Source organism: Lissotriton helveticus, chromosome 9 (genome assembly GCF_964261635.1).
Source record: "Lissotriton helveticus chromosome 9, aLisHel1.1, whole genome shotgun sequence".
NCBI lineage: Eukaryota > Metazoa > Chordata > Amphibia > Caudata > Salamandridae > Lissotriton > Lissotriton helveticus.
In genome coordinates, this window is record NC_136070.1 from 1,226,169,439 (window position 1) to 1,226,182,517 (window position 13,079).

Below are 13,079 nucleotides of genomic sequence, written 5' to 3' on the forward strand. Positions count from 1 at the left end.
TCTGCCCTTAAAGATTACAGGAAAAGGATCACTGAGCATAAAAGAATCTATCTGGAGGAGAAAATAAATCGAGCACAGGGATCGTCCAGGGAAATATTTAATACTGTCAGAACGTTCACAGACCCACTGGCCCTCAAACGACAATCCCCGGTGTCTCAGACACTCTGTAATCGTCTCTCTGATTATTTCGAGGACAAAATCGCCACCATATACGACTCCTTCCCCTGCAATACCAGCTCAGACAGTCATGAAATAAGCACTGAATCTGACTATATCTTCTCTAATTTTGAAGAGATCACCTTAGACCACTCCTTGGCAGAACTATTAAAATGTAGATCTGGCTCACCCACGGACCCCTGGCCGGCCAAACAATACAAATCCCTTGCCCCTCTCCTGAACCCCGTGTTAAACGGTATATGGAATGATTCTTTGCAGACAGGCACCTTCCCGGATTCCTGGAAGCACGCCCGTCTAGTCCCCATACTCAAGAAACCCAATGCTGACCCTAATGAACCTGCCAACTACAGGCCCATCTCCTTACTATCTGCCCCTGCTAAAGTACTTGAAAAGCTTCTACAGGAGCAACTAGCTGGCTTTTTTGAAGCTCATGGTGCTTTTCATGATTCACAACATGGGTTCAGACTGGGATATAGTACCGAGTCAGCACTGATAGAGATGGCAGATGCCGTTCGGTGGAAGATGGATGACGGATCAAGAGCGGTGTTCGTGCTGCTTGACTTGTCGGCAGCATTCGACACCTTCTCCCTCCTTCTCGACCGCCTCCGGTCAAAAGGCATCCAGGGCAAGGCTTTGGATTGGATTGCCTCTTTACTGTCTAATCGGACGCAGGCAGTGTTCACCCCCCCCTACACCTCGGACAGTCGACCGCTTAGGTGGGGAGTCCCTCAGGGCTCCTCACTGAGCCCTCTTCTATTCAATGTTTATTTCTCACCCCTAGCTGAAATCATTGCCCAATCAGGAATAAAGGCAACATCCTATGCGGATCCTATGCGGATCCTATGCGGATGATATTCAGCTCCTGTTCTCTTATGAAAGCCCCACCCAATCCACCTTTGACCCATTAAAAAACTGCCTCCGCAATATAGCCCAATGGATGGACAACAACTTTCTCCGGCTTAACGCCGGGAAAACCGATGTCCTCTTTTTTTCACCAACCCTCCCCACTGGACTCCAATCTCTGGTGGCCCCTTGATCTGAGTGCCCCCCCCCCCCCCAGCCAAAAGAATCAGTAAGAAATCTAGGGGTTAGATGGGATTCTAATCTCTCATTTCATCAACAAGTCCACACGGTGTCAGCTGCCTGTTTCTCTAAGATCAGGATGGTGAAAAGATGTATCTACTTCCTACCTTGTAACACCAGGAAGACCATTGTTCATGCACTGATTACCTCCCACCTGGATTACGCCAATGGCCTGTACATTGGACTGACTTCTGGCCTCTACCACCGACTCCAGACAGTCCAGAATGCTGCAGTACGGCTGGTCGGTGGCATTTCCCTCCGCGAGCACATCTCGCCACACCGCCGCAAACTACACTGGCTGACAATACAAAGAAGGGCAGAATTTAAAGCGCTCATTCTGGCCCACCGTGCAGTTAAGGGAAAGGGTTCCGCCTACCTCTCCGCCCCTACAGTAACGCCAGGCTCCTCCGCTCTACCTCACAAAACCTCCTCACTATCCCCGAATTCAACAAAGCACGCTCCGGAGGCAAAACCTTCCAAGTGTGCGCTCCTTCCACTTTGTGGAGTGGAAGAAAGGATATCTCCCTATCAAAAAAACAAGTAGTTTTAACGCATTACCACAGACTTGCCCATAAAGGTCCACTACACATTTCGTGTTGCTAATTTAAGCTTTGGTTAGCAAAATTGCTTCAGTTGAACTAATGGACCTGTCTGATCGTGAGCAGACAAGGAAAAATTGTATGCACGAGAAGTGGCCACAGACCCTTGACAGAGGCAATATCCAGAGTCTTGTTGAAAGGGCTGCAGCTGTAGTTGCCAGTGGGGCGACAGATGCCCAGTACATAAATAAGTGCAGGTCCACAAGCTAATGCTAATACCTCTGAGGGAAGGATTGTGGGTTTGATCTTGTGTTTCTGTTTTTTACTTTTTTTATTTTTTTATCGGCTGCATTTCTGACAATGTTACGATATGTGGTCTATGCTTTCGGAAATCCTGAGGATGTTTTTTTTAAATCCTTCTCAGCTGCCACCTTTGGTCAGAATTAAGGTAGTTGAGGGGATAGGGTCTTTTGTGTTTGGTCTGTTTCTAATGTGCATAGCGTCTAATTTGCTGTTTCACTTGCAGCTTCAAGCGACTCTTCTAGAGAAACCATTGCCTACGTCCATCTCGCAGTTCAAGAGTCACCCTCTTTATGTCTTAAAGAGGCATCTGTTGAAGTATGAGGCCATTTACCCCGAAAGCGCTACTATTTTAGGCTACTGCAAAGGAGAGGCTGTGTACTCCAGGTAAGAAAGCAGAGAGCTGCATTGTGCAGCACTATTCCGTTTTTCAAAGTCTGCAAGTTTTGGTTATACATTTCCTGTTTTAATTAATGCATCACATTAGCAAACAATGACTCTAGTAGGAGAGGGAACTCTTATGCAGTAATTGACTGAGGCTTGATCCTGAAGTCGATACTGAAGATTGAACTCTCTTCTTGGACAATATTGAGAATTTAAAATGTCACAATCTTCAGCAGCCATTTTGCAACAACTACTACAGATTTTTCCTCCAGCAAATGTAGCCGTACTTGTAAAGCGCACTGATACTCCTGAGTGTCCTGGCGCTGTACTCATACCGCTAGGGAACCCTTCCTGGTTTTTCCCCGTGAAATGTCCACTCCTGGGCATCCCCAGGGTGCAACCAGGCATCCCTAGCGCTGTAGGGGGACGTTGTGGAGACTAAGCAAGCTATTGCCCAGAGTTGCAGCGTGGGACCCATGCTTATAGTAGGCACCGAGGCGAGAAATCCGGTCCGAGGAATTATGAGCTCAAGATCCGCTGAGACCAGCCAAGGCAGGAATTGAACCCTGGTCCCGGGCCACACCTCTGCATCAGGGTCTGCCGCTCTAACCATTGAGCCACACTTCTCCAACACTGACCATGCTCTCAGCTACTCCCTAGCATGTTAGCGCTCTGAGATCTACGCAATAGAAGCTAGTGCTTGCTTTTGCAATGTATTTGACTAAAGCGCTTCAGAAGGACACACAACCGTACTGCAGTGAAGAGCCAGCAGACAATGGGAATGCAAAGGGGAAATATCCTTTACAACGCAACTTTTACAACGCACTACCATTACAACGAAACTTTTACAACACAAAAACTATTACAACGCATGTTTTTACAACGCATGTTTTTACAACGCAGATACCTTTACAACGCATACCATTACAACGTAAGTATTGGTAAGTATATAATTATATTTAAAATGTTATAGTTTTGGGTTTTTGGGTAAAGGGGTATTTTTAGGGTTCAGGGTCAGTTTTTAGTTTTTGGGTAAAGGGGTATTTTTAGGGTTCAGGGTCAGTTTTTAGGTTTTGGGTAAAGGAGTATTTTTAGGGTTCAGGGTCAGTTTTTAGTTTTTGGGTAAAGGGGTATTTTTAGGGTTCAGGGTCAGTTTTTAGTTTTTGGGTAAAGGGGTATTTTTAGGGTTCAGGGTCAGTTTTGGTTTTTTGGGGTACAGGGGTACAGTGTAAAAATAAATTTAAATTAAATTATATTATATTAATTTTAATTTATTTACCAAAAAAAAAATTATTATATACTTACCAATACTTACGTTGTAATGGTATGCGTTGTAAAGGTATCTACGTTGTAAAAACATGCGTTGTAAATGTATGCGTTGTAATAGTTTTTGCGTTGTAAAAATTTTGTTGTAATGGTAGTGCGTTGTAAAAGTTGCGTTGTAACGTCATACATCCAATGCAAAGGCCTATAATTTTAAATATCTGCTAGTGTTGTTTGCTCCAGTTAGTTCAAGGTGGACACCCCCAATAGTGGAGACAGCTACATGAAGTCCCCTAATTCCCTGGTATTCAGTATATTTGTACAGGGGAATCTGAGCCATAGTGACTTTTCTGAACCTGAGAAAGTGTGTCAAGCTGATAGTTCCAGATTCATTGGAAAATGAAAGACATTTTTGCAGGTCTGGACTGCGTTTTGCTATAGCTAGGAATTACCAACATTCAGTGGCTGACACCCAGAAGAGAATCCGGTTTAAAATTCTTCACTGTGTATAAATGTAGTTGCCAGCATCGGAGTACTTCTGGATGAGCCGGTGCTCACTTCACTAACAACTATCTGCACAATTTGAATCACTGTTGGATGCAATTGTAGAGATAGAAAAAGGAAAACTTACATGACTAACTGAGGTATATCAGTGACACAACAGATGGGGTAGGGAGGGCGTTTTTTTTTCTCCATACCTGGTGATGTAGCTTTACGTAGCCCTTAGGTTCTAAATTGTAGAAACAGTAAAGCCACTCCAAATTTGAAATAAAAAATGAATGAATGAGTCATGTAATGGTGCACTGCATCCAATTAAAGATCCTTTGAGATTATACTCATGTCACATCGTAGTCTCCCACCCCCGTAAATTTGCAGACAAGAAAACTTGATGGGTTTAAGAATTGAAGGCAGAACACATACAAAAAAGACTGATTGTAACAAAAGGCACAAAGAAACTGGTTAACTTATGAAGATTTAAATCCTGGTTATAGTTTTTAGTGGTTGCTTGTAAAATGTTTTTGAAGTGGCTCTTGGGCTGAATATGTACGTCTTTCTCCTGGTATGTACAGAGATTGTGTCCACACGCTGCATTCAAAAGACACCTGGTTGAAGGAAGCCCGAGTCGTGGCACTTGGGGAAGTGCCCTATAAGGTAAGGACACGATAATTATCTAAACCTGATGGTTTATAAATTGTTCCCCTTCGGCTTACCTTTTCATTTTAAACAAACACTACAAAAATGATAACTGACTGCTTTGAGAAGCGGAATGCTCTTATTGGGGTCAGCGCCGCGTTTTTTGTACTTGGCCTGTTTTGGAGTAAGTAAACAAACCTATATAGTTTACCCCCTTTAGAACAAAGGGTGAAATGGTCCTATAATGACTTCACAAAGTGAAATAAAATACCTTTGTAAAATAATGTGACCGTGTTTAGAATTTGGTTGTCACAGGACCACTTGTGGAATAGATTTACTCAATTTTTTTTGGTCAGCCCTGGATTGAGGAAGCTACCGTGTCTTTTCATATCTCAGTATTTTGTAGCATACTTCTTATCTGTGTTTTGTGATAGGTTTCCCAAATTTTCTTTTTTCCTCTGTTCATATTGGGATATGTATGCACAGTGCAACTTTTGTTTTTGATTAAAAGTATTTTAAATATCAAGTAAACACAATAAATGTGCCAAGAGGCAGTACAAATAATGTAAGTGAAACTATGTATTTGCATATAGTTACCCTTGGTAGTTAGAAAGTGGAAGGTGGTGTGAAAAGGTATAAAATGTATTGTCACTTAGTCTAAGCTTTCCAGATTTATTTCATGCCGACCGGCCCAGGACCTGTCAGCTGTGCCTCAGCAGCAGAAACTGAGAACCGCACCAAAGTAGCCACTACAAAAGCAAGAATTGCCATGATGAACTAGACCTCTCTGAAAACTTGTTCAGAGAAGGCAGAGCTATTTCCAGCGTCACTTAAATTATGAGCGTCGGTTCAGGATGTGTGTGTGTGGGGGGGGGGGGGGGCTTCCTTCTCTTTTTTTTTTTTTTTTTTTTTTTTTTCTGCACCGATTCAGCCTTTCTAAGGCCTTCTGATGATCTTTAATTGCGATTCTCCTATTACCATAACCAGAGAATGGATTTCCTTAAAGACAAGGGGCTACCATTATGCATTATTCCTTTAATGCAACTTCAAGCAGCCATTTTAAAGTTAATACATCACAAAGCAAAGCTCTAGAATACTCATAGGTTACAGTGGCAACAAGGCTAGCTAGATCTGCCTCTTTTAAAATGCAATGAAAGTCAGAGTTCAAGTATTATGAAAAAGATAAGCTTCTTCTTTAGGAACTGATGAAATCCAAAGGAACAAAAGGTACGATGCCGAGTCTTGCTTGGAGGGAAGATGAGGAAATCTTAGAACTCCAGGTGAGAGATCCTGCATCTTGTGGAGGAACCAATTGCGTTGAATTTTCTGAAAAAGGATACATTATTAGAAATTGCACTAATAAGCCCTATGAAAAGGAGGAAATTAAGGGTATTACATAACTGTGATGTTTCCTCATTATACATCCCTTTTTTACAACATTTTTTACATTCTAATGTTAAAAAAAAGCAATAAAGTAAATTACAATAAATTAATAACGTGCTATAATAGGAGACCTCTCCCGGGATGGGAGGATTTATTTTTTATTTATTTTTATTTTGAAAGTTTTATATAGCGCGGACAAGATCTTTGCAGATATCAGAGCGCTTTACAAAGGAAGGGGTATATGAGGGAGCATAGTCGAACAGGTAAGTCATTAAACCTAGTAGTACGAAAGGTCGAACAGGTAAGTCGAATAGGTAAGTCATTAAAGCTAGTAGTACAAAAGGTGGGGGCAAAGCCAGACATGTAAATCAAAAATACAAGTAATACAAATAAGCAATGGGGTCAAACAAGTAAAACTGATCGGTGCAGAGTCTTTAAAGAGACCGAAATGATAGTTCAGGTGTATTTAGCCATGAGGATAGCTTTTACTTCTTTCTTAAAGAGTGTAGTGGAAGAGATGCGCCTTGTTTCGGGAGGGAGTGAATTCCAGATCCTGGGTGCCATTCCTGAGAAGGAGCGTTTATAGGTTTTTTCCTTCCGGAATCTTCGTGGTTTCAATAGAAGATTGTTTGTGCCTCTGGTGTTTCTAGCGCCGCCAGATATTGTCAGCTTCTGAGTGAGGTAGCCGGGTGTGTTCAGGTGTACCGCCTTGTGTGTCAAGCAGGCGATTTTCAGATGTATTCTGGCTTCAAAAGGCAGCCAGTTCAGGGATTTCAAGTCAGGGGAAATGTGAGAGTGCTTTCTTGACCCAGTGATGAGTCTCGCTGCAGCGTTTAGAGAAGCTCTTAGGGGTTCGGTAGTGGTTAGGGGGAGTCCGTAGAGGGCGATGCTGCCATATTCAATTCGAGGGATGACTAGTGCTTGTACTGCTCTTTGGAAGTCTTTGGCAGGGAGGAAGGGTTTAAGTTTTCTCAGGGTATTGATTTGGAAGTTCACTCCCTTAGTTGCCATGCTGATATGTTGCTGCATGTTGAGATTGGTGTCGAGTGTTATACCTAAAGATTTTGCTGAGTCCACGATGGTGGGTTGGACATTGAGTGTGGTTAGGTGTTTAAGCCAACTTTGAGTAGTGGATATCTTCGCTGGAGGTGAGATCAGCAGGAACTCTGTTTTCAGCGCATTGAGTTTGAGATGATTATCGGCAAGCCAGGATTGGGTGCTTCTGATTGTTGAGTTCAGGAGCAGAATGTCTTTGGGGGATTGTACTTTGAGATAAAGTTGGGTTTCATCGGCGTACATGTGAAATTGTACATTGGATGCTTGTAGTAAGGTGGTGAGAGGTTCCATAACTAGGTTGAACAGAGTCGGGGATAGGGAGGATTCTTGGGGGACGCCTAGCGTTACAGGTACTGGCGAGGACATCAGGTTGTTGCTCTTGAATTTCTGTGACCTGTTGTGTAGAAAGGAAGTGAACCACTTGAGAACAGTTCCCGATAAACCCATTCTTGTGTTTAGTAGTTCGAGTAGATTCTCATGTTTAACGGTGTCGAATGCTGATGAGAGATCAAGAAGGATGAGGAGGCAGGTGTCATTTTGGTCTAGAATTTGAAGTGCGTCGTCAATTATGTGAGTCATAGCAGTTTCTGTGCTGTGACCTGCTCGGAAGCCTGATTGATGAGGGTTGAGGAGATCGAATTGTTCAATGTGTTTAGTCAATTGTAGTTGTGCGCATTTTTCCAGCAGTTTGGCGAGAGTAGGAATATTGGTAATGGGGCGGTAATTGTATAGATCAGAAGGGTCGGCTGTAGGTTTCTTTAGTAAGGGAGTGACCTGTCCAACTTTGAGGGAGTCAGGTATGGTTCCTTGTTGAAGAGAGCTGTTGATAATTTTAGTCCAGAGTGGGAGAAGCAAAGGGGTAAAGTCTTTTACAGCGTTGGCAGGAAGGGGGTCCGTGAGGTGGTTGGATGGTTTCAAGGTGCTGAGCAGTTTGCCAATTTCTTCTACAGAGTAGGTGCTAAAGGTTGACCATGTAGCACTGTTTTTTGGTTCAGTGGGTGTTATGCCGTGGGGTCTGGAGTAGAGGCTTGCGTCAGTGAGGAGATCGTTCTTTATGCTATCAGTTTTTTGGATAAAGAAAGCGGAGAAGTCTTCACAGGAGGGTGCTTCGCGCACAGTGCTGAGTGGTGGGGGTTGTTCCTTGGATTGTGTTCTGATAAGCTCAAACAGTTTTCTCGGACGGTTTTTTGCTTGGTCGAGCTGGCGGCTGAAGAAATTTGATTTTGTGCGTTTTATTTTCCTGAAATAGGCGTTTCTCTTTTTCTTCAGAGTTTTTAGGTGCAGTGCAGAGGGAGCTGATCTCCAGGTGCGCTCCGCCATTCGCATGTCTCGTTTATCCTCATTGAGACTCCCGTCGTACCATGGATTGGAGATTTTAGTAGAGACTCTTTTTAGCTGCATAGGGGCGGCCTCATTAATTATTGAGGTCATAGTGTTGAGATAGTGGTCAGTCAGGGATTGAACGTCCGTAGCGCCGGTCGGTGGGAGTAGAAGGTTGCAGCTGTTAGGGGGCAGAGAGCTTGCGTTGAGTTTCTTCAGGTCTCTTTTCCAGACTTTGGGCTTGGAGGGTTGAACCGGGTTAAATTTAACTTTCTCATTGATGAAGAATGTGACAATATGGTGATCTGACCAGTCACAGGGTTGGATGGACTCAAGTTGGATAGAGTCCTCTTTGGAGATGATAAGGTCGAGGATAGAGCCTTTCTCGTGGGTCGGGCTGTTGCACATTTGAGTGAGGTCAAGGGCATTGAGGAAATTTTTAAGACTATTTACCACCGTGTCATTGCGATCGTTCCAGTGGAGGTTGAAGTCGCCAAGGTATATTTGGGTGGACTGCCGTCCTGAATTGGTTGAGATCAAATCCATGATTTGTTGGGAAAAGGTGAGGTTGTCCCTGGGTGGGTGGTAGATGCTGTGAAGAGAGCATATTGGTTTGCCCTCACTAATAATGTCGAGGCAGATGTATTCACAAGATGTAGGGGATGCTAGGGAGGAGGAATTGACTTTCAGGACAGAGAGGTTGTTCCTGTAGATGCATGCGATTCCACCACCTATTTTGCCTGACCTGTCGAGTCTAATGATGTGGTACCTGGGAGGAACTAGAATGTCCATTATAGGTGACGAGGATTCAGTTAACCAGGTTTCAGTCAGGATGATAAGGTCAAGGTCCAGCGTTAAGAGGAGATCAGCTATGGCGGCGGAGTGTTTCGAGGCCGATCTGCAGTTGAGGAGAGTGCATTTGAGACGGGGTGTGTTGAGGGTGGCAGAGGGTTCTAGAGAGAGAGGGACTTTTCTAAGGTTATTGGGGATGGAGATTTCGCTGTTTAGTGTGGGGGGTCTGAGGGGATTTGAGTGTATCGTGGGGATGGCGAGGTGTGTGGTAGAGGTGTTATTTTGGGGAGATGGGTCGTAGGAGCGGAGGAGGGTGTGTGTGTCGAGGTCCGAAGGAGGGTTGCAAGGGCGACGAGGACGGTTGTTGCGATTGCGAGCAGGGATTGAAGTCCAGTGTGGGGAGTGTTGAGTGAGAGAGTCCCCTAGAAGGGTGGGGGACATGTTGAGAGGGGAGATGGATGTGGTTGAGGGGTTGCAGGGGCGACGAGGGTGGTTGTTGCGATTGCGAACAGGGATTGACATCCGGTGTGGGGAGTGTTGAGTGATAGTCAGCAGGAAGGGTAGGGGACATGTTGGGAGGGGAGGTGGAGGTGGGTGAGGGGTGTATGGGGTGTGTGGAGAGTAGTTCTTTGATGATGTGCATGTCTTCTTTGATCTGGATGAGGGAGGCCATAATCTTATCCAGCGTGGGGTAGGTGTTGGAGTCGAGGGTGGAAATCAGAGGTGAATGACTGACCAGGGAATTAGCGTGCAGGTGGGGGAGTGAGCTGGTGTTCATGCAGGGCTCCGTTGTGTTAGTGTACGGGATGGTGTTAGGGAGGAGAGAGTGCTTGGGTGGCAGGGGTGTGGCTGAGGTAGGGAGGGGGTTGGTGATATGAGTGGAGGATGTGTGTATGTTAGTGGTGGTGGGGGTGCAGGAAGGGTAATGGGGGCTGAGAGTGGGGGGGGGAGATGGGAATGGAGATGGTCCTGTTGTGGGGAGGGGGAGTTAAGTTAAGAGGGGAGGTGTGTTTTGCGTAGTTAGTTAGAGGGTAGTGGGGACTAAGAATGGGAGGGGATAAAGGGTGGCATTTGTCGTTGTGCGTGTCGTTCTGGCGCTGAGCTAGGTTAGATGTGTTGTGGGTGAGAGCTGTGATGTCAAGGGAGAGAGGAGTGTTAATGCCAGCTGTGATGTCAGGGGTGAGAGGAGTGTTAATGGTATGCGTGGAGGTCCGTGGGTTGGTGCGAGTGTTGTATGAGGGGGAGAGATCTGTGTCTGTGTTTGAGGCGTGTGTGGTAGCTACCCGGTGCTGAACTGGGATAGAAGGGTTGTGGGTGGGAGCTGAAAAGTCAGGGGTGGTAGGTGTGTCTCTAAGTGAGGAGTGTGTAGTAGTTACCTGGTGCTGAGCTAGGTTAGAAGGGTTGTGGGTGATGGGGGCTGTGAGGCCCGGGGTGGAAGGACTGGGGGAGATAAGAGTGTCGGTCCGCGGATTGGAGAGGTGCTCTTTGAAAGTGGGGAACAGGTTGTCTAATAGTTCCAGGTTCCTGTCTGTGGATTGAGATAGGACAATCCCAATATTGTAGATTGTAATGGTGGCTCTACCTGGGAAGAGTTGTGATGGAGAGAGTTAGGCCATGTGCGGATTTCCTGGTGGTGGAGACGGTGAGTAAGGTGAGGAACGCTTTTCTCCATTGAGCTTTGCGTGTGGTGTGGAAGATGATATCGGTGTTCAGGGATCCATTGACCGGTGAGAAGTAGGTGTCGGCAAAGGGGGTTTCAGGGTGGGACCTCAGGAAGTTGTGTTTAAAGCATTTAGCAGCTTTCTTGGTGAGCGTGGATGGGTAGTTGATTTTATATGTGTGCTTGCCGATGGGATCCATGTTGGGGTGGCGGTTTAGGTGGGTATGGGAGGATGAACTATCGTGATACACTTGTGCAAAAGACAAATGCAAACAGTAAGTTACATGTACCAAAAGTGACACTAGTGAGCAACCATCATAACCAACATAAAGAGGTAGCAATTGGTGCAATCCAGGAGTACAAAGTGAAATGGGTGCAGCTTACAAAAAATGTTCACAGATATATGAGGTAGCAATCAGTCCAATACAAGAATAAAAAGTGAGATGAGTGTAGCTTATAAAAATGCACAGTATAAAAGTAGAAGTATAGTAATAATGATATAGTGGAACAAAATACAGGTGCAAACAAGATATATGAGGTAGCAATCAGTGCAACACAATAATAAAAGTGAGATGAGTGCAGCCCACAAAAATGTACAGTATACAAGTAGAAGTATAGTAATAACGAAATACTAGAACAGAATACAGGTGCAAGCAAAAAGCTACATGGGTCAAAAATGACACTAGTAAGCAGCCAGAAATATATGAGGTAGCGATCTGTGCATTAAGTATAAGTAGAAGTATAATACTGCAGTAAAAGGCAGACACTCGGTAGTTGAGATTAGTCTGAAGAGGCTAGTTCTTAGGATATGGACATATAGTGACAAAGACTAGTCCATGATGGCCGCCAAAGAGAGAAAGAGAACAGTCTAAAATGGCCGCCAAATAGTGGAGATAGAGCTGGTAGTCCTTTGTTTGTTGTTGTTGCTTTGAGAGCAGGGAAGGATAGTTTCAGTTTCCATTTGAGCAGGCCCAGCTCCTAGCTTGCTTGGAGGGAGTCTTATCTCTATTTTGTTGGTCTTGTGTGGAGGAGTTAAGTTGAGGAGCCTCGTGGGCATCGGAGGTACAGGAGGGGATTTATTGCTACAGTTTTATGACCCCAGCCATTTTGAACAAAGGACGTTTTTTAAAGTGTGTGCAGGCGAGTGGAGTAAAAATAAATACCTTGTTGTAGATTCTGCTCAGCAAGAACGTCTATGTTGACAGCAGCATTTAGCCTTTATCGATGGTCTAGTTAGGATGTACACCGCTGCATTGTGCATCGATTTAAAGCAGGTTGATGCTCGTGCATAGCCAGAGCAGCTGAGCTGCATCCCCACCCGCCTCGATAGGCGTTGTTGTGTGTTTCTGTTTCTCGATTGCCTGTTCCCCTTTCCTGCAGATCCCCTGCCCAGCTCGCCTGTGCAGAAGCGGGCAGTTGGGGGCCGCCTCAATTTCCACGGGTCCACGGATTGGGATAATGTTAGCCTCCATGTCTTTATTGAAATCCAGATTCTCCGGTCATGTATTAGGAGAATTACAATTTCATTACAAGACCAGAGGCTACCATTCTGCATGTTGATAGTCTAGTAAAACTACATCAGACATATGTTCTACAGGTTTTTCAGTAATGTTTTGTAAAGGTATAGGAACTAGACCAGTCGGCCGCCTTAAGGATATACTCTAATTTACCTCCTTTCCAAAAAGATTGGCTAGCCATAGCGCCTCTTAAAGAATGTGCTTGAAATCTTTGGAGGTCAACACCTGCCATTTGCATAGCTAGTTTAACCCATCTAGCTATGGAGGAAGAAGAGATGGGTTTGAAGGGTTTGACAAAGGAAATAAGAAGCTCGTTTACACCAGCAGTGCAATGTTTGTTCATCCTTGCATCATACTCCTTCATACAGTCTACAACGCATAACTTTGGGCAACCATCAAACCTAGGGTAAAAAATCACGTCCGACATGGTTTTAGTTCTTTTGATAATTTTAAATCTGACACCGAAGGCGT

The 13,079-nt window shown here is 44.7% G+C and overlaps 1 protein-coding gene across 1 annotated transcript in view; it reads left to right on the plus strand.

Moving 5' to 3' along the window:
• The window catches only part of XPC (XPC complex subunit, DNA damage recognition and repair factor), an 81,065-nt gene that overhangs the window by 47,926 nt on the left and 20,060 nt on the right, over window positions 1-13,079 (plus strand). The window contains exons 10-11 of the mRNA XM_078661714.1: window positions 2,326-2,486; window positions 4,817-4,898. Coding sequence (XP_078517840.1) covers window positions 2,326-2,486; window positions 4,817-4,898 — 243 coding nt within the window. The remainder of the gene's footprint in view (window positions 1-2,325; window positions 2,487-4,816; window positions 4,899-13,079) is intronic.